The sequence below is a fragment of the Schistocerca serialis genome, chromosome 7, assembly GCF_023864345.2.
Source record: "Schistocerca serialis cubense isolate TAMUIC-IGC-003099 chromosome 7, iqSchSeri2.2, whole genome shotgun sequence".
Taxonomy (NCBI): Eukaryota; Metazoa; Arthropoda; class Insecta; order Orthoptera; family Acrididae; genus Schistocerca; species Schistocerca serialis.
The window spans coordinates 516,080,095-516,102,872 of record NC_064644.1 but is presented as its reverse complement, the minus strand read 5'-3'; the positions used below and the strand labels follow the sequence as shown (position 1 = coordinate 516,102,872).

At 44.1% G+C, this 22,778-nt stretch overlaps 1 protein-coding gene across 1 annotated transcript in view; it reads right to left on the bottom strand.

The window, feature by feature from the left end:
* Positions 1-534: 534 nt before the first annotated feature.
* LOC126413184 (myogenesis-regulating glycosidase-like) overlaps positions 535-22,778 on the bottom strand; it is a 31,845-nt gene continuing 9,601 nt past the window's right edge. Inside the window, exons 2-4 of the mRNA XM_050083079.1 lie at positions 17,510-17,944; positions 11,233-11,389; positions 535-734 (exon numbers count right to left, since the gene is read on the bottom strand). Of these exons, the coding sequence (XP_049939036.1) occupies positions 535-734; positions 11,233-11,389; positions 17,510-17,944 (792 nt within the window). The remainder of the gene's footprint in view (positions 735-11,232; positions 11,390-17,509; positions 17,945-22,778) is intronic.

The following is a 22,778-nucleotide window of genomic DNA, read 5'->3' as shown; positions in this document are numbered from 1 at the left end:
TTGTGCCGTCGGATTCATCAGTGTTCTGTGCGCCGTGTCACCGTATTTTCAGTGTCGTTATCGTCGAGTGTGAATGGCTCCGTGTTTTTTGTGTATCTGTGACCACTAGTTTTTGCCCGTCACTGTGTTCATTTTAATTCTCCATTATTGTACTGTTATTGTCAACACTATGGCTGAAGAGCAGCGTAGCATGCCGCTGCCAGCCTACCTGATTGTTCAGGTGTTAAAATAACAATAAAGAAAAAAAAAAGAAAATAAATATATGGTTGTCGTAGTATGTAAAAGTAGTAAGCAAAAGATACCACAGCCTCGCAAAGTCCCTGAGGGCAGAGAAGCAGGCTAGCACGAATGTTCCAAACAAGTGTATTTCTTTTCCGTTTTGCAGATTAAGCTTACAGTGATGAATGGATCTGCAAGTGTGAACAGGAAAGGAGTCATATGCACAATATATCCCTTATTTTTATTTTAGTTCATGCTGAAGTCGGCAAAGCAGTTTACTTCCGGACCACAGCACACATCTGCATCCGGTGGAGCTTAAGCGCTGTCGACCCTGGTGAAGTAGGGCAGGACGCTGAGCGGAGCCGAGTAGTTGGCGAGCCAGGCGGGGCCGTCTACGGTGGGGTGTTCGGGGTCCACCTCGTCCCTCCAGCTGCCCGCGGGCAGGTAGATGTCGCGGCTCATGGCGCCCTCCTCCAGTACCGGCGCCACCAACAGGTCTTCTCCCAGCAGGAACTCTGTGTACAAAACATGGTATAAGCTGTTTTACAACATATACATTCACGTGCCGTTAACTTCAGCCGAAATAATGCCAATTTCTTGACAGACCCCAGCTCCTGTTAAACTTGATCTTCTACGAAAGGAAACATAAAGAATTTTAGTTTTCGCTTTTATAAACTACTTGTTCCTAACGAAGTGATGTTGGCATTCAGCGACATAAATGGCAAGTGATTGTGTAAGTCTGAGATGATGTCACATAGTGACGCAAAAAAATTTATTCCTCTTTCTCTTCTTTCGCTTTCATTTTTAACTACATTTTTACCTAGTAAGTGGAAATCACGTTTTGGGTTAGCAGTAGTTACTAACCAGAATCTTGTTTAACGGTAGTGTATCTCATGAAATTCTCATATAAAAACCATAGGTATTACGAAACATGAAATCCTATACTTCGATCTTGGGTATTAATAACCGTTTCAGCTGTTTTTTATCCTTTATTATTGGATCACTTCCGGTTCGGTGGCTTTAAAAGGCACATCTTCAGGTGAATATCTGTATAACAATAAATCCAGAAAGAATAACAACCCTGAGGTATACAGTAGTACGGTAAATTATTAAGATTTAAATTTTAAAAAAATATTAAAAACTTTTAAATGTGAATATCCAAATGTTAGTACTCACGTGACTAAAGCTCGAAATCGTTTTTCCCAACATTCGTTGTCCGTCAGAACAAAATACCGCTAAAACGCGTTATGTTGTAGAATAAAACAGCTGGATTCTAATATAGTGTACAGGTCCTAAACAAATGGCACCATAGTGATCCCTTGGTAAGGAGAAAATAAATGAAAACTATTAAGACCTAACTTTGGGCCGAGAGAAAAACCAAGTAGTGTTTGCCACAAAATGGATGGATGTTCTACCTGGACAAAATCTTCAGGTAAATAGCCATTGGCGGAAAAGCATAATCCAAAAACCACTCTTACAGTTTCTCCGGTCTAAACGCAATCGCGAACAGGGGACACGGCTGCGTGGTGTGTCATACTGACGGCAGAAAAGTGAACAGCTTGCCTGTGGACGGCTCGTGCATACATTCGTTCTGGAGGACAAAGAATGTTGGGTAAAAAGGCTCCGAGCCTTTCCGCTCTAATGTTTTAGTCAAGAGAGTGCTAACATTTTGATATTCTCATGTAAAAGTTTTTAACATTTCTTTAAAAAAATTTAAATCTTGATGATTTACCGTAGCAGTGTATATCTCAGGGTTGTTATTCATTCCGGATTTATTGTTATACAGATGTTCACCTGAAAACGTGGCTTCTAGTGGCACTAAACCGGTAGCTATCTAATAATGAAGGACTAAATAGTATCCTAGATGACTACTCGTAGCTGTGGTTGCCCAACCTACAAAGTTGTCTGCAGAAGCCTAATCTCTGAACCCTGTTTTCCTAAAATAAGACACAGGCTCACACTTCCACTCAATGATTATCTTTGATATTAAATAATGAATTAAAAGTTTTGGTTAGCGTCCGATGACATACAAATTAGTTTCAACACTGCAACCTCCTTGTAAAATAATTCCGTTAGACGTCATGGTCAATAGGAAGGCGACATGAATATGAAGAACTTTGCTGCGTCGTTAATTGCCACACATTTAGCTGATCTGAAATCAACTAATGCGACGCACTGTCGGTAGAATTTCTACAATCGCTTCATTAAGCCATTGATTCCGAACACCAATGGACAATTTGAACAGTTCTCTGCTACACATGTTACAGTGTGATTTGAACTGGCTCTTTCAGTGGGCAGCCTAACAATATTCTCACTGATAAAGTAAAGAGTATAGTTGAGTGTTTCGACAAAATACGGGTGAATCAAATTGTAGGTTGCCTGGCCCAGAGTTCGGTTCCCTGTAACATTCAGAGTGTTCGAGATGACTTGAAAGTACAGTAATAAATAAGCACGTTAGATAACTGTAACACTGTTACTGTATTGCTCGTTATATTCCGAGAGAGAAAGAAAATACTTTAAGAAAGCTGTGAAAAACGTCCAGTAACACTTCAAGACACCAGATGAAGGGGAACAACGATTTTGGTATTGTCGTCATGAAAGTAAGAAACGTCTTTAAAGAATGTACATTGTGTCCGGTTGACAGCCAAATTATAAAATTCTTATGTGGCCTTATAGACTCGCACAGTTTTTGTTGGTTCGGCTGACGAGCCAACACCGTGTTACTAGAGGAGGCCGAAATGCACACGTTTTAGCTCACGCAGGCTGGCGTGAGGAGGGAAGGACTATACTGACGTGAGGTCTAGAACATGACAAGGAATTAGAATTCAGAAAGCGGACGTAGCTGGTTTGATAACTTTAATCCATTAATGATGAACGTGCTAGGAAGTCTCTCTAGACCTGCCGTGTGGCGGCGCTCGGTCTGCAATCACTGATAGTGGCGACACGCAGGTCCGACGTATACTAACGGACCGCGGCCGATTTAAAGGCTACCATCTAGCAAGTGTGGTGTCTGGCGGTGACACCACAGTTATTATTTTCTGCAACTCCTCGCGTAGATAAAGATATTTATGGTCGTGAATGGAGGACCTACAAAATGTGAAAAGACAGCTGGTTCCAAATGTAAAGAAACTTGACGTACTACGTATAAATAGGCAGAAATACCATTTGTAATTCCATTAAACTGTTGGCACTTCATCACTGTACAGCTGCAAACGTTAAAAACACTGCCTGGCAAAAAAAGTGAAACTCGCAGAGGGGACTATGAAACGAAGTGAAACATTACAAGTTGAAAGGATATATGATTTATTTGGAAGGGTATCACAAAGCCGTTTTATGCTCTGCTGGGGCACGCTGACTTACAGCTGTTGTAACTGGGCCTTGTTATCCAAACTGTGGCACTGGCATGCAGTTGGTGCCGGAGCTGGTCCCGTATACGTTGTATTGGGGACGGATCTGGATATCTTACCGCCCACAGGAGCCTCAACATCACACAGACAACTCACTGAGAGACACTGCATGTGTGGACGAGCATATCATGATGAAAACTGGCACCACGATCACGTTTCATGCGAAACACATGAGGGCGGAGTGTGTCCATAATGTACCATTGTACCGTCACAATTCCCTCAATCACTGGCAGCTGCGGCCTTTAAGTCATACTCGATGTCTCCCAAACCCACAACATGAGGCCAGTAGTAGCACCACAGCGCCTCTCCAAAACATAGGAATGATGGCTCCTCTCCCGAGGCCGCCACCATACTCGCCGACGACGGTCATCCAGGGCTGAACAAAACTGTGATTCATTGCTATAAATAATGTGATGTTTCTCATCAGCATCCCAAGCTTCTCTGTCACGGCATCTCTCCAAACGCAGCCGCATGTGTTGTGGTGTTAACGACAGCCTACGCTTGGCATAGTAATTCCCTAGTCAGACTGGTATTTGTCACCGATCAAAGATGTGTGATGATACTGAATGTTTGCACCCCTGACCATCGCTCCTTGTTGTCGGGCCGTATGGCAGGCGACAGTCAAGTTGGTATCCCACCGTTGTCTGGGGCGCAGAGACGTCTTCGTTAGTTCAAAATGGTTCAAATGGCTCTGAGCACTATGCGACTTAACTTCTGAGGTCGTCAGTCGCCTAGAACTTAGAACTAACTAAACCTAACTAACCTAAGGACATCACACACATCCATGCCCAAGGCAGGATTCGAACCAGCGACCGTAGCGGTCGCTCGGCTCCAGACTGTAGCGCCTACAACCGCACGGCCACTCCGGCCGGCCACCTTCGATAGTCATTGACCCTCAGCTCAAAGCGAAAATCATCACTGAAGACAGTTCTGCTCCAGCCAATGGTTTTCAGGCTGAAGACATGTCTGCAGGCGCACCGGACAGTGGTGGGATAATAACCTGATTGTCGCCCACCGCCGCGCGGGATTAGCCGAACGGTCTAGACGCTGTAGTCATGGACTGTGCGGCTGGTCCCAGCGAAGGTTCGAGTCCTCCCTCGGGCATGGGTGTGTGTGTTTGTCCTTAGGATAATGTAGGTTAAGTAGTATGTAAGCTTAGGGACTGATGACCTTCGCTGTTAAGTCCCATAAGATTTCACACACATATGATTTTTTATTTTTATTCTTTTTTCGTCCACCATACAGCCCGACAACCAGGGAAGGCAGGCGGAGATGTGAAGGGGTTACGATGTGCTTGGTGCATAGTATGGCAATCCAGTCTCGTGGTGGTCAATGCGTGTTCGGCCAGGACTTAACAAAGAGTACACCTGCTCTCAAGTTACCACGCAGTCCAACGTTGGGACCCTGTCACATCCAAACGCCCCACAAATCTGTATATTGCACGACACAGCCATCAGGCCAAATGTAGACCCACAATGAGGCCCCTTTCAAACGCTATCAGGCACCAGTTACGCCGTCTCCCAGGAATATGCGGTATCTCTACGTCCCTTAGTGATTATTCAACATCTGAGGCTCTTCACTCCCTTACACATCCTACCAGAATTGGTAACACCATTAAACACGGACAACACTAATGCACTCTGATGCTCATTGCATCTGTCACAGAAAATTGTAATTCTAATCATTTACATAACCACCGTTGTTCGAAGTTACAGTGACATCCAATTATTTCTTCTGTGTGCTTCACTTTTTTCAGGAATTGTGTCTAACTGTGTGACACCAGGTGATTCAGGGTAGAACAACATCGTAAAACATGAAACTTCCTGGCACTTTAAAACTGCGTGCTGGACCGAGACTAGAACTCGAGACCTATGTCCAAGTGCTCTACCAAGTGAGCTACCCAAGCACGACTCACGACATCTCGTCACAATTATACTTCCGCCAATACCTCGTCTCCTGCCTTCCAAATTCACAGAAGTACGCCTGCGAATCTTGCAGGACTAGCACACGTGGAAGTAAGGATACTGAAGAGATGTGGCTTAGCCACAGCATGTGGGTTGTTTTCAGAATGAAATTTTAACTCTGCAGCCAAGTGCGCTCTACCATGAAATCTGGTGGTAGATTAAAACTGTGTGCCGGACCGAGACTCGCAGGACAACTTCTGTGGAGTTTGGATGGTAGGAGACGAAGTACTGGCAGATGGCACATGAGAGGAGGCACGAGAAATGACAATTATGATCTGTCCACTCTCCGTCACACAGGGTAGGATGACCTGCGGAGAATTGGTGTACATGTAACAGCATACATATCTAACACGTGTCAAAACGTCGAGCATAAAAACAGGATTTTCCGATGCTCATACCTCTGGTTCTATTGGTGATAAAAATGTAGGGTGAATGGCCCTTGGTCTTGGGACCATTTGGATATCAATAGAAGGATCGTCTTAATGTCACTATCCAGCAGTACTGGGTCAAAGTATAAATATTACACATTTCCTCCTGATTTGGAAAATGGAGCAAATCGGTTGGTTCTGTTTGCATTTGATGTGGTATATGGTGGGCTTGATGCAACTTATGCAGGCACCATTAGTTCGTGAGCGGTTACCTCTAAAAACCTCATAAAAGCCTTTTTTACTATATTTTCGCCAGTACCAGCGACCAAAACCCTGACGAGGGTTCAAAACTGTTATGCACAGAATATGCGTAAAATTTGTAGAACATATCGCAAAAACCCAGATCTCGAATAACCTTGAAAATGTCCTTCGTATCTTCACACGTTTCCGAGATACATGGGTTCAGAGTTAACCTGCTTGTACACGTAAAATGCGGTGTAAAGCGAAATCGTAGTTTATAAAGTGACGTAGCACGAAGAAATATGCTGTAAATTGTCAAAGTTTGATCTGGGAACATCATGTTGTAGTACTGAAGCACATAAAATTTTTTTAGCACGTATAATCTGGTCTGAGTCGTAGTTTTGCGTTATTTAAATTTCGCATTATCAAACTATCGAAATTTCGCAAACCAATACATTTCTCTTTATATGAGTTGCATGCCCTGCTGCAGTAGGAAAGAGAACCAGAGGAATACTGCTGTTATAGGAGCAGAAAAAATTTGAATATGTTTCCGTCTATTTAAAGGACTCTGACTGAAACGTTGTAAGACATCGTGGTCTCCTGACCTTCATTGCTTACAAATTCAGCCCTCACAATCATATTCCGCACATCAAGATGCTTCATTCGAACCCAAACTCGATATGATAAAGTCAATGTTGCATGAATTCATGTAAACGATATACAAATACCTAATAAATCGCAAGTGCGCACCGTGGTTGAAATACTCAAGGCTAGGCTACACACACACACATTCCAAACACGACGGTCACAGGGGCTTTTAGTTCGAGAGAGGCAACCGCACGCCAGGAGGCTGGTCCCAGCCCATCTACATCGGCTGGTGACCGAGTGAAAGGACGACCCCGTGTTTGCCTTAAAAGCAAATTCCGCTACACTGTGTGGGAGCGGACAGCCTACGCATTCTTTATACATAGCACGCAGTTTCAGAGATTTTCGCAGTGAGACAGCAAACGCCAAACGCCGATACTACAGATTCCCGGATTGGTCACCTTAAAGGAAACGTCATTCTCCCATTTTAGAAGAGCAATGCTGATTGGCAGACGATATTTCTGACGCCTTGAGCTGAAGGAGTAATTGAAGAGACTGAAAGATATACCCCTTCACGTATGGCATGGAGAGAGCCCGTTCCATTGTCACTCTTGGAGCGAGAACACGTAACGAGAGCGTGCGCGCTCGTACGCGTACTCAAAGAGCGAGGAACAAGTCTCTCCTCAGTACTTCACTGGGAGAGCACCTCTGTCGAGAGTGAATCGAAGTGCGACTCTATACTGAGTCCTTGCGATTAAGCAATGTTCACTGTGTTCGCCACCACACTTATTGTGCGGTGTGAACGGACGGAGTAATAGTTAAACACCTGCGAGCGAATTTTTTAGTGGAATCGTGGTGGATTTGTTATCTGACTGGTGTACCACGCCAATAGTTAGACTAGGGGCGAATAGGAGTCCTTGACTTCATCAAGGCGTAGGGAGAGTTTGATTGGCGAAGGTCAATCCAGATAGAACAACAGTTATCTTATTTGTCAGCAGCGAGTGGCGCAGACAGCAGTCATCGCAGCTTACAGTATTGTGCGCTACAGCTATTGCGAGCCCCATATTTCCTCCACAACAGTACACTTCACTGCATTTCACACACGACAGCCTCGACCGTACCTAGCAACATTCTAACGGATAATTATTCAAGTTGAGTAGGTGTGGCTCTTAGCCATTCTGCCAAGTCAATAACAATCTTAAGCTTTGAATTGAAATTTCATTAGCCAAATTTATCCTTGAGAGGTAACTTCACATTCCGAAAAGAACCTGGATATAACTTGTTCAATTCATAACTAAAAGTGCCATTGTGATTTCTCAGAATTTTTACAAAATAAATAATAATTTTCGTTAGTTTCATGTTTTTCTTACAGTAACTAGCACTACTCTAGTACCCAAGTATCCCACTATAGTTCAATTCTTTTATCTTGGCGGCTCATGCATGCCCGCCCAGATGCGGGAGATTGCTGCGTTGCCAGTTGCACACGACGCACGCGCCAATAGAAGCAGCGCCATAGTATAGCATAGTTCGCAAGCTTACATTTAGGGGGGAGCGCGCAGTTCATGAAGTAAAGCCACCATGGCCGCATTAACCCTTTCGCTGCTACAAAGACGTGCTCCCTGCATTCTGCGCTGTACGCGATTTTGTCACTGCACTGCTCGCCTGTGCAGACACATCGTGTTCCGACTGCTTTGACACTCTTATCATTCGATTCCACAAAAACTATTTGGCCCAAAAATTAGATTTTTACATGTCTTCTTGACTGATACCTCCCCCCCATAAATGACTTAATTTTGTTTCGATGTTCAATGCAGTTATTATGCAGCATTAAATATAGTAAACCATTGCACGAAATTTTGAAGAGTTTGCAGAGGTAAAACTCCATAGAGTATATTTTCCGTATGGTCGATTTTAGTTGCCACGATGTTGAGAATGAAATGTGGACAAGATACCTACATTTCATATAAAATTACTACATGTAATGCTGCATAATAACTACGTTGAACATCGAAACAAAATTAAGTCATTTATGGGGGCAAGGTATCAGTCAAGAAGACGTGTAAAAATCAAATTTTTGGGTCAAATAGTTTTTGTGAAATCGAATGATAAGTGTGTCAAAGCAGTGGGAACACCATGTGTCTGCACAGGCGAGCAGTGCAGTGATGACAAAATCGCGCACAGCGCGGAATGCGGGGAGCACGTGTCTGCGGCAGCGAAAGGGTTAATGAAGAGACAAAGCATTAGAAATTTCAAAAAAATTGCATTCAATCGAACATAATTCGTGAAGTAAGGCACTTCGATATTGTTTTTAAATAATGACAATATTAAGCAGTGCACAATGTTTGAACCCATAACCTTTCGATTAGAAGCCCAACACCTTAACCATTACGCTAACGTAGCTCGTCTGCAGATAGAATGCCATGAGGACTGTAACACATCACGCAAAATACTGACAAACACTGTTGGTATGACTATGAATTACTCACGCTTCGGCGAAGTACAATAGGAAATAAACAATTACCGCTGTTCTTTATTGTGAAAAAGCTGTTCGTGAAATTGATACAAGCACCTTTCCTTGCTATCGCCTGAATTAGGAGTCTTATTGCTTGTTTGGTTTAATTAATTAATAGAATATGAAGCAATTGGTATAAAGAATGCTTTTTCCAAACTTTCTATAAAAGAAAGTCTGCTATCAAGACATTGCTTTTGTTCTATTACTTTATTTATGACTGAACGTTTCTAAAACTGAAGACACTCGTCCATGCTATGCACTGCAGTCGAGATCAGGCAACGTCGTTCTCTGTTCATTGGCTGACTGTGTTTTGTGACGTCAGATGCGCAGAACGATCCTAAACTCGGCCGCCAACATAAATGATACACACTTTAGTTACATAAGAAATTTTGTGAATTTTTTGTGTCATTCCCTTACAGTGGACGACTCCAGAAGATTTTTATTGCTGAAAGTTTTTCAGGCATTTCTCTTTAGAACGTTAGGAGCGTCTATCTGACTTCTGTAGTAGTGTGGGGGTGGAAATTGCAGGAGCCACACGGTAAAGGATACAAATCAGATTAATCCATTGCGCAGAATGACAGAATAGCAACCTACACTCTCACAACATCGTGTACTAGACACCTCATTCTACCTTCCGCAGCGAGTTTAAAACTTTTCCGTAAAATTTTGGCGTGCGAACACATTCGCGCTTTTTTATATTGAGACAGAAGGAGACGGTGGCAGTGGTAAAGAGAAGGAAAAATAATAAATGCTGGAAGATAGTAGTGTTATAGAAAGAGGGAATGAGATAATGGCAGCATCAGAGAAAGAGAGGGACACTGTGGCAGTGGAACATAGTAGACAGTAACAGAAAAGTGCTAGGCAAAGAGCGAAAGAGACATTGCCAGAGAGAGAGAGGAATATAAGAGAAAGTCGAAATGGGTGAGAGCCAGTGATAATGAGAGGCAGAGTATATGACAACGATAACTAGGTAGAGTGAGAGAGATAGTGGTAGTAAGAAGAAACAGCAGCAGCTGGAAGGAAGGAATGAGATATTAGCAGTAAGAGAGAGCAAGAGGGAGACAGTGACAATGAAAGAAGTCAGTAGGACAGAGCGAAGAGGACTGTGGTTGTGACACAGGAAACAATGACAGAGAGACGCAAAGAGATAATTATAGCGACTTCGACTAAAAGAGTGAGAAAGAAAAGGCAGCTGGGAGTGTATGGGTATGAGCGACTAATAACGATGGACCAGTGGGTGTGAGTGAGTTATCGTTCAAATGGTTCAAATGGCTCTGAGCACTATGGGACTTAACATCTATGGTCATCAGTCCCCTAGAACTTATAACTACTTAAACCTAACTAACCTAAGGACGCCACACAACACCCAGTCATCACGAGGCAGAGAACGTTATAGTTATGGGAGCTGGCGGGAGAGAGTTACATGTTAAAAAAATGCCGGAATTTTTGGGAAAAATTGTAAAGGTACTGAAGCTGATGGAATGAGGCAGCTGGTGCCCCCACTTAGTCGCTGATAGGAGTGTTTTTCCGCTCATAACCTTTGATTTACCCATCAGAAAGAAGGATGTGTCATACACTAAATTTAAGACTGTACAGACTGTAGGGAGGCAAGACACCACCAGCTGTGAATTCATACCCTACCTACCTACTAGATAATCCGAATAGAAGCTGCCTGTATGTCTACTCTCATACGTGCCTCTTACACGCTGATTTCCTCCATCTTAGGATTGGCAAGTGAACTTAAACTTTATACAATAAAAGAAAATTTCTCCTCATACATGGTTGACATGTTTACGACAAGTTATATGTTAAGAGAATGAGTAAAAGAGAAAGTGGAGAAACGGAGCACAGGTAGAAGTGAAACTACGGATTAGTCTAAAAGATCTCCTTCAAACAGTAATCACAGAGGAGGGTCGTTAAGGAGCTCAGCAGCATACCTGAGTCGATGGTCTGTGCCGTGGAGTCGGTGGGGTCGAGCCACCAGAGGGGCAAGTTGACCGGCGTGCCGTCCTCCACCGCCTTCTGCATAAGCTCCAGGATTCGCGGCGCGTACTGCGTGTGCAGCTCGGTGAGGTTCCGGCAGATCTCCAGCGCCTGCAACACGGTCGCCGCACTCATGCTGGGCAAGTAAGGACTCAGGTTCGGAGGAAACAGCCACGTTCATCGTATTCATGAACAGGTTTTAGTCATTTTTGTAAATGTAATTACTTTTGCTTCTGAAGCGAATTCGTTGAGGATTCTTGCCGTTTGTGGTTCAGATTTACCAAAAACGTGAAATTGGTTTCTCCTGTGTTGGGAAACGGTTTTATTGCTTTTGTCAATTTTTATAACGTCTGTGTGATTTTCCCTTAAGCTGCAATTGTGCCGGTTTATTTGATACGTTGAATAATGCAGGTATTACGTTCCATATATATTTCACATTCACTGATTTTGCTGAAAGTGTAGCGAACAAAATCCTGCTTTGTTGGATGGATATACAACGTCCTTCTGTAGAAAGTCAGATCTTCTGGTGTTTACCAGCATCTTTTTTTTGTTATTAATAGAAAACAACGTTATTGTGTAAATATCTGTACGTTACAAGAGAATCGTAAATAAACTGTCCTGTTATGCACAGTTTCGTATCTCCCAGTGCCCGTAAGAAATTAAATAATCACAGATGTGGTGTAATCTTTCAGTTATAGTCAGTTGTTATGGCACTATATACACAACCTGTTACAAAAACTGTGTTACAGGTTAATATTAACGTCAGTATTGGCACTTATCGATTCAGGAGTAACGCTTGCTGGCTGCTTAGAGCGTTCATATCGTAGGGGGTAATAAAAACGAAGAGTGTCGCGACTGTTTGTTAGACTGTGAGACTAGTACCTTTATGTGCACACTGCAATCGCCGTCGAACTATCGCACGTCGTGTTATAAATTTTCTGCCATCAGCAGATATCCCAGTTTTACTGAGCCGGTATTATGATCAGTATACACGTTTCTCAGAACTACAGTCAGCAGTACACTTCGCTTATTTCTTTGCGCGTTTTCAGCCAGATTATATGACGTCGTCCAGAGGTGCAGAGAATCCTAATGGTTAAATCACTTTATATACGACGTGATTACTTTATGTCTATGAATTTCACATTTCTAAATATAAAAGCCTAGGTTAACAGCCTGATCTAAATATTCTCACTGTACGCAATTTGGCTAAATGTTGAGTTCCTTCAGGATTTGTAACCGTGCTATGAGCATATCACGTATTAGTACGATCATAGAATCCATTCAGATGTTCATTTATTCCCACGATTATTAATTGCGCCAAGTAAGCTATACCTATCCAACTTCTATTCCGTTCCTTAAAAAAGCTTCTAGCCAGATGGCATTACAATACCGTTTCCTGGTTGTAGACTTTATAATGAACAGGACATTTCTTTCAGGGCATGTTCAGGATATGTAATTACAATGAATCTGAATCTAACACAAGGGCAAATTTCTTACACCCTGTACAATATACAGAGACTTCTATGTAGGATGGAACTATTAGATTATGGGAACTCTACCAGCCCTGTTGAGAAGTGCGTGGCTCGTGTTTGTGCCATATCTCATTTGACATCCTGTTTTTATTGTACTACCACCTCGTTATCTTAATTTCAATTACTGGTTTCACTGAGTTGCCGCCTTGCCTGCCCGTGAGCGGCAGCAGCGGCGCTTATCGATATAAGCACCGGCGTATTATTTTTGCTGACTGCTATTACTTCCCAGTTGTCGTGTGTTGGGAATTAATTCGGATCTGCCTGTGAGGTGGGAGGCGCTAGCAGTGCAGTTCGGACCTGGCAGTGTCTGACTTAGGATGCGGCAGAAGTTCAGTCGGGGCGCGGATGCAGTGAGGTCCAGATAGCCATGACTTGCCATGGCAGAAGTTCAGCTGGGGCGCATCTTCAGTGAGGTCCAGACAGCCATGAGTTGCTGTGGCAGAAGTTGAGTAAGGATGTGGCTGCAGTGAGGTCCAGACAGCCATGACCTGCCATGGCAGAAGTTCAGTCAGGGCGTGGCTGCAGAGAGGTCCGGATGGCCATGACTCGCCATGGCAGAAGTTCAGTCGGGGCGCAGGTGCAGTGAGGTCTGGATAGCCATGACTCGCCATGGCAGAAGTTCAGTCGGGGCGTGGCTGCAGTGAGGTCCAGAGAGCCATGACTCGCCCTACGGTTGCCGATACATATCACTTGAGTATGGATCACCTTGATTGGTCGTCGGTCAGTCGTCTTGTCGGAAGACATATACCTTGGCTGGCGATCGCTTATGGGTTGCCTGTGTATGATTCCCCTTGTTATTGCACAGTCGCTGCCATTAGTATTGTCTAGTTCTTTGTGCAAGTGTTCATGATACTGTGTGTAGCTTGTGATGTCGACTGCTCAGTTATTTTAGTGCTCCATGCTTATGTGTGGAATCGGTCGGTTGGCGTGGAGCAGTGAGGAATTCTCGGCGGGGCGTAGTTTGGTCGGGGCCATGATCAATGAACGCCCTGCGAGTGGCAGGCTTCCTAAAGAGAACGCACCGTGACAGAGCAGACTGAGATACATCATGGCGTCGACGACAAGCTGTCTACATGGTCTCGATGAGCTGCCGCCAGTAGGTTGAAGTAAGATGGATTGTGTTCAGTTTCCATGGTCCCCAACCGCGCCATGCCATTTGGCGGCAGAGCCTGATAGCACAGATTTATGTGTCATGGTCAGAGAATGCCATAGACCAGACTCCAGCAACCTGGATTATAACGAAATATGGTGGGCGACACAAACATGATCGAGGCGACTGGAAATTGCTGGTGAAATGCTTACACCCCAGATGATCACCACGAACATGCTCCTAAGAGTCCAGAAGGTAGAGGTACTGGACGATTGCCGCTAGTGCCGTAGCAGTTGGGCACCTGGGTGGAGCTAAAGTCGCCTCCCATGAATAAGGCATACTGCAGCTCCAGGAAGAGTAACGCGACCACCTCAGAGAAATGTGGAATGTTCACACACGTGCCCAAACCAGATGGCCCATAGACTTTGATCCTAATGCCACTAAACGTGAGAGCCATTTGGCATCAGGGAGGTAAGCACCTGTATCAGTGAGGATACCATCACATAAGAGGATCACCATCTCTCGACCAGTATGGGAAGTATGGGAGACATGTGCTGTAAAACCATAAGGTGCACAAAAGATTGCGACATGCGCTTCCTGAAGGAGGGCCAAGTCAACGTCTGCTGCATACAGCATTTCATGGAGTAATACCGGTTTATGGCGCTCGCAAATGATACTGACATTGACAGTGGCAAGTTTGAAAAGCTGCCATAACCAGGAGGGCAGGTGATGCGAACACAGAGGAAGCACAGGGAGCTCCCTGTTAGGACCATGTGACAAAGAGGGAGTCGACCACTCTGCACTCTGATGTACACCCCCAGAATGTCCATCGTCAGAAACGACATCGTCCGTCCAGGAGACAGAAGTCTCACTGGGCCAGTTCATTGGATGACTACTGTAGGCGCATCCACACATGCCCCACGCAGAAAGGGAGCATCAGGTGCAGGCGGGGGAAGGTCGGCGTCCGTAGGTGGATGCTCACTGGAGACGGAGGCGGGGATAGACATCGCGTCGACCCGTGCCAGAGCGTCGGAGGACAGCGCTTCATCAGTAGGAGCGTGCTCACTCTTACGGAGACAGTCATCAGAAGTGGTACAGCGCTGTCTCTACCGTTTCCTCAGTGACCGTTGCTTTTTGAGGTGTTGTTCCCTGTCATCCGACATGCGGCCAACCGGCAGCAAAGCGGAAGTCAGTACAGCTCCTTGATCAACAACCATGGGGTCGGGACAGACGTCTTGCGGCCTCTGAGGGCCATTATCCCTCGGTACTACTTCCGGCCGGCCGGAGTGGCCGTGCGGTTCTAGGCGCTACAGTCTGGAGCCGAGCGACCGCTCCGGTCGCAGGTTAGAATCCTGCCTCGGGCATGGATGTGTGTGATGTCCTTAGGTTGGTTAGGTTTAATTAGTTCTAAGTTCTAGGCGACTGATGACCTCCGAAGTTAAGTCGCATAGTGCTCAGAGCCATTTGAACCATTTGAACCATTACTACTTCCGGCGGCAGTGTATGAATAACAGGCGAAACGTTCATTGTGTCGTCGAGTGGAGTGGAACCGGTGCCGACCGATTCAGAATGGGTGCAGCAGGCAGCCTCGCAGCGGACATGATCGATAGAGGTAACACGGTGGGTGCTGCAGGGAGAGTGACGTCTCCGATCGGAATCTGAACCAAAGACATTCAGAACGGACATGGCCTTCCTTGGCGCAACCTGAACAAGTGCGCGGCTGGCCATCATACATAGCGATAGCACTGCAGCTCGCAATACGCAAATAAACAGGCACGTGTTTCTCTAGTCCAGTTTGTATCTGACGAACACTACTGAGAATATGGTAGGTTTCGAACGAATTCCACCATTAAGCAACGTGACTGGTGACGTTGCTGTAAGGTTTAAAGACGTCCTCCACAACGTCTGACGCCACCTCAAACGGGAGTTTGGAAACTCCTCGACGTTCGGAGACCAAAATTAGCGTGATCAACCACGGCAGCCACTATATGGCCGTCAGAGTAGCGGAACTTGAGTTCAGTCTCATGGCGCCGCACAACGTCGGCGAAAAGCTCATCGTCCGTTAGCTTCATATACTTAGTGGTACTAAGAATAGAAAAAGGAATTCCGAGATCTTGTGGCGGGAGATGCACTTCATTCTGTACAAACTTCATACGCTTTTGGTATGATTCCATGGAAAAATTAATTGAATCGGAGCTTGTCGATAGGAAAAGCCCTGTAGGACGATGAATTCGGACACGAAGACAAGCCGTTGCGAGGAAGTAAACAAACGAGCGCTCGCTCGCAAGCAGAACAACGGGCGACACAAACAAGATGCGCTCGCCTCACCACTGTCGAAGGCAGACTGCCACATAGCTACGAACACGAACGACACATTCAGAAGCAAGGAGTCAACTCAAACTTATTTTTTTCAGGTGACTTACAAAGATATGAGTTTTCGAGACTCCATCATTAACGCTACGTCAGAAATTTCGAATAAAATGATCCGCACGGGCTGTAGAATACCTTTTATTAAAAGTCATTGTGTCATTTGAAGACGCATCCTCAGGTGATAAAGACTGTTTGTAACAAGTCATCGACGAAAGGTAACTGCATTAGAGCCACTCCCCATCGTTGACATCAAGTTGTAAACAAACAGTGCGCTAAAAGTTCTAGTCCGTATTTAAAATGAGTGTGATAGCAGAAATGGTTCAGATGGTTCTGAGCACTATGGGACTTAGCATCTGAGATCATCAGTCCCCTAGAACTTAGAACTACTTAAACCTAACTAACCTAAGGACATTACACACCTCCATGCCCGAGACAGGATTCGAACCTGCAACCGTAGCGGTCGTGAGGTTTCAGACATAAGCGCCTAGAACCGCTCAGCCACACAAGCCGGCGTGATAGCAGAACCGTGCCACAAGGTGGAGGGTGGTTGAGCGGCAGTAGGCAAGACTGCGGTTGCCGCAGTTTAAAATAACATCCGTCATAAATAGTGCAAAATGAAAGCTCAAATTGTTTTGCAAAGCGGGATTCGTAGAAGTGCTAGTCGGGTCAATGATAATGAGATGCGGAGGGGATAAACTGTAAATCAAGTGGACGTACAGAATGTAGAATAACAAGCTTAAGTAACTGGTCTCTAATCACAATTTGCCTTTTAGGCATTTTTCCCCAATAATGTCCTAGAGTGTCGCCAGGTTTCACTGAGTACGCTCGCTAACATTCGTAACAAGGTTTACTGAATTTTACGGACAAAAAAAAATGGTTCAAATGGCTCTGAGCACTATGAGACTCAACTGCTGAGGTCATAAGTCCCCTAGAATTTAGAACTACTTAAACCTAACTAACCTAAGGACATCACACACATCCATGCCCGAGGCAGTATTCGAACCTGCGACCGTAGCGGTCGCCCGGTTCCAGACTGTAGCGCCTAGAACCGCTCGGCCACTCCGGCCGGCTACGGACATTTGGCGTCTCACAAATAAACAGACTCAAAACATTGAAGCTCATTAAGGTACTCAGTGCGCTGTGTTTTTTTGCTTGTACAAGATCTACTTTTAGCTGGTTTGAAAAGAATGTGTAAAAGAGGACAAGAGAAAAATTTATCTTACACAGCAGGTGACGTACCTCGTCGTCGAAGTCCCAGGGCGCGTAGGAGAACTGAATGGCAGGCATGAAGACGGTGGCCTGCAGCCAGCGTATGAAGAGCTCCTTGGTGAGGACGTCGCTGCCGTAGCCGTTGCCGCCCACCATGTCTGGCAGGACGAAGGGGTAGCCCACCATGTTCATCTGCAGCAGCGTCGTCACCAGCGAAGCCAGGCCGTTGTCGAAGCCCCACCTGCTGTCCTTGTCGAGCATGCGGACGAACGCGGGCAGGTACTGGCTCTGCTGTCCGACGCGCACCTCTATCATGGAGCCGAACTGCGAAGCCGTCTGCAGGTAGTCCGCGGAGAACTGCACAGGGTTCAGCCTCCGGGGCTCGATGTCCGGCAGCTGGGGCAGCCAGCTCGTCTCGCCAGCGTCGAACTTGAACGAGTCGATGCCTGTCTCATTGCGAAGTGCCTACAAGCAATTGTAAATAGCTTTACGAATCTGTGAACTGAAGGGTGGCTAATTTAGGAAAGATGGCGGTAGTTTCCAAGAATGATTGTCTATCGAAGTCGCGGGGTCCAAACGATACATATCGAAAGTGCGATCGTAAGTCGAACATGTGACTCCGCTAGAGGGCGTAGTGATCAATTATTCGTGATCATCATTTCTATCTGTTCCCCGCTGTTCCAGTAGTTGCTCTAAATTACATATCTCCGCGAATTATTTGTGAGTTGCTAGCGAAACCCAGACGATTTAGATCGTTAGTGAGTGGGATGTCTGGTGTCATTGATGTTTCTTCGGCGGATTCTCTCACATGGAAAAATCTAATTCCATGTTTATCCAGCGTAGAAAATTGTTTGACTTTTTGTCGCAAATATGGAATACTGCCGGACGAGGAAAGAAGGGACTGTGTAGACTCTGGTGGTGAGAGGTGTGTAAAACTTCGTAAGAGGAGTTTCGATGTTGAAATACCGTTACAATTTCATTGCGGAAAGTGCGGAAAACGAACGAGTTTGAGGAAGAATACATGGTTCCAGTCTTCCAAATTATCCATCCAGACCACCGTAATGGACTTTAACATGACGACAACACCGACGACGAGTAAGGTAAGTCGTCTCCTTTGCAATTACAAGTATTTTTGTAACGCTTTTCTTTTGTTATTGCTGTAGTGACCACCGTAAACACAACGCCCGCCACCAGAGTTGCATGATCCATTTACGATCGCACGCTCGATATGTATCGTTTGGACCCCGTGACTTTGATAGGCAATTATTCTTGGAAATTACCAAGATGGCTATGTAATAGTGCTTCATAACATGTCGAAATCGTCCGATAGCTATTACACTGAAATTTAGTCACCTCCTCCGTACGGGATGGGCAAAATAATACTTGCGCACAAAATACCAGCAGAAAAATAATCCTACTGAAGCAAAAAACTGTGAATATGTTCCTGTTTGTTTAAAAGACTCTGACCTATAAGTAGGGTACCAACTGCCTCATTCTACCTTCCTCAGCTTCTATAAAATTTTTCTCAAAACTTTTCGCTTCCGCATATATTCGCTCTCTTTTTAACATGCAGCACACCACTAACTGCCACAGTCTTGTCGGTGGTGTCTAACACAGGTAAACACACACACAAATAAGAACACAAAACTTCTTTATTATAACATTTTATAAGTCGTGAATCGGCGTGTTGCAAAGGCAATGATACATTTTATAACTCTCAAAAACAATACAATCTTCTTTCGTCTCTTATGATATCACACAACATATAGCTCTGAAGCCAACTTTATCGACGTCGCCGGCCGAAGTGGAAGTGCGGTTATAGGCGCTGCAGTCTGGAACCGCGAGACCGCTACGGTCGCAGGTTCGAATCCTGCCTCGGGCATGGATGTGTGTGATGTCCTTAGGTTAGTTAGGTTTAACTAGTTCTAAGTTCTAGGGGACTAATGACCTCAGCAGTTGAGTCCCATAGTGCTCAGAGCCATTTGAACCATTTTTATCGACGTCAAAACAATCACTAACACACCAAAACACTATATGGAAGAGCACCCTGCTCCCACATCACCCCCTTATCAGTAAGACGGTCACAATTCACTGTACCACGGTCGCAGATTCGAATCCTGCCTCGGGCATGCATGTGTGTGATGTCCTTAGGTTAGTTAGGTTTAAGTAGTTCTAAGTTCTGGGGGACTAATGACCTCAGATGTTAAGTCCCATAGTGCTCAGAGCCATTTGAGCCACTGTACCACGTCCACTAGTCTTGCGATCTTGATGTTAGTGGTTTTTTTATCTTCAGGTTGTTTGTCCTGGGGTGGTGGTGAAATTGGAGTATCATCCGGCAAACTAACGTCTTCGTTCAGCAAATACGCAGGTTTCAATCGGTCGATGGAAATGTTTTTTACTTGGTCTTTAATTCTGAGTCCAAAAAAAAAATGTGTGTGAAATCTTATGGGACTTAACTGCTAAGGTCATCAGTCCCTAAGCTTACACCCTACTTAACTTAAATTATCCTAAGGACAAACACACACATTCATGCCCGAGGGAGGACTCGAACCTCCGCCGGGATCAGCCGCACAGTCTATGACTGCAGCGCCTCAGGCCGCTCGACTAATCCCGCGCGGCTCAAGTCCAAAAAGTTTTGGTGTTCTTTCCACGACTTTGTATGGGCCTTCATACGGAGGTTCCTACGACTTTTTAACTCTGTCAGCCCTTACAAATACGTGTGTTGAAGTGTTGATGTCCTTATATACAAATGGTGTCTCTTTTAATTTGTGGGATAATTGTACAGGTTTCAGCCGGTTCATATATTGTTTTAGTTATGAAACAAATTGGGGTAAGTCTGAATCCCTTTTTGTTCCGACCTTTTGAAAAAAAATCACCAGGTATCCTGATGGCTGAACCATAAACCATTTCTGCTATCGTAGCATTCGTGTTTTCTCTGATTGAGCAATGAAGACCAAGAAGGATTACAGGTATTATTTGAGTCCATTATGTAGTTGAATGTGAAGAGATTGCTGCTTTAAGTGTGCGATGAAATCTTTCAATTATTCCATTGGATTGAGGCTGATATGCAGTAGTTCCAGTTTGATTACACCACATAGTTTTGATAGTGCTTGAAATAGCTCAGAATTAAATTGTCTTCCACGATCGGTTACTGTTTGATAACGTGTGCCAAATCTAGTAATCCAACAATTGAAGAAAGCTTGAGCTGCAGCTTCTGCTTGCATATCCTGAAGTGGTGTTACCTCTGTCCAATTCGTAACTCTATCGATGCATGTTAAGCAATACGTATATTCATCAGAAGGAGGCATTGGCCCTATCAAACCCAGATGGATCACTTTAAAACGTTCATCAGTGTCGGGAAAGTGTCCTATTGGTGAATGCACATGTAGTGATGCCTTGTTTTTTTGAGAAGCTTTACGTGCTCGTGAGCAATTTGCAATGTCCTTTTTCATATTCATCCAGACTCATCTTAATGCAATCATTTTTACAGTTGTCTTGACACCTGGATGAGCCAAATTATTATAATGTTGAAAAATAGCATAACGGAATTATTCAGAAATATAAGGTCGAATACTTTTTATCGAGACTTCACACCACAATTCCTTACCTATCTGCATCGAATAGTATTTTAATTCAAGCGAAGTATTACTGCCAGATTGCAATTGATGAAGCTCTTAGTCCTTTTCTTGTGCGTGGGCTATCTCTTCATAGTTAATTGGAACCAATTATTCAAGCCTTGGAAAGCTATCAGCCACAACATTTTCTCTACCAGAAATATGTCGCAAATCTGTTGTAAACTATGAAATATATTGGAGATAACGTAATTGGATTGGCGTTGCTTTCTCATTCTTCTGCTTGAATGCATATGTTAGAGGGGCATGATCAGTATAAATATAAAAGTCTCTACCTTCTAACAGATATTTGAAATACTTGACATATATATACTATGTAGTTCTCTGTCATATGTGGAATACTTCTTCTGTGCCATCGTGAACTTTCTTGAAAAGAATCCAATATGTTTCCATTTTACATCTTGCCACTGTTTCATCACAGCACTATCTGCAAAATCGGATGCATCCAAAAATAATGCGAGTTGGCTGTGCAAACCCGGAAATGTTAAAAGTGTTGCATTTGCGAGATCTTCTTTACATTTTTGGAACTGAGCAGTTGCCTCTTCTGTCCAGTCAAGATGTCTTCGGTTATCTTTAGTTGTTCCTTTTAGGCAATTATTCAACAAGGCTTGGTTTTCTGCATCATGTTCTAAATATTTACGATAAAAATTGATGCTTCCTAAAAATTTTCGAAGTTCGCGAACAGTTTCAGGTCGCTTGTACTTCATTAGCGCAGACACTTTTCCTGGATCCGGCTTAGTTCCTGAGGGTGTGATTAATTGTCCCAAGAATGTGAGTTCTTGCACTTCAAGTACGGATTTTGCAACATTTATTACTAGACCATACTGATTCAATTGCTTAAAGAGTAAATTTAGATGCTGAATATGTTGTTCAGGAGATTCTGATGCTATTAAAATATCATCCAGATAGGGAAAGCAGAAATCCAGCTCCCACAACTTCGTGTATAAACCTCTGACGTGTGCTAGATGCATTTCGAAGTCCGAAGGGCATATAATTAAATTCATACAGACCAAGAGGAGTAATAACCGCTGATTTAAGTTTGTCTTCTTCGGATAAAGGAATTTGATAATACGCTTTTAGTAGGTCAATATTGGAGAATATCTTCTTATTCTCAAGCATCAAATTTTCATCCACTCGAGGGACTGGATGCCGGCCTGGGAAAGTCCTGTCATTAAGACTACGGTAATCTCCACAAACTCGCCACTGACCATTGGACTTCATAACAAGGTAAAGTGGCCTAGCCCATTGTGATTGTGATGGACATATAATATCATTATTCAGAAGAAACTGAAATACTTTCTTCGCTATTTGCAATTTATGTGGGTCCAACCTACGAACTTTACTATACACCGATGCACCACTAGAAGTAGTGATACAATGCTGTACTTTATGCTTTAACACCTTTGGTATTATAGATGGTTTTGTTATCTCGGGAAATTTCTCTAACAGCTTTGAATACTGACATTTTGCGTAGAGTGAGCTTACTGAATCGTTAGCATACACAGCGGTTATCTCTGTCGAAATTTTTAACTTAGTAATGTTATCTATAAGCTTTTTATTTTTCATATCTATGAATAAACCAGAATGATGAAGAAAATCGGCTCCCAATATTTCTTTTGATACATCTGCTACTATAAATGGCCATTCAAACTTACGTTTAAGACCTA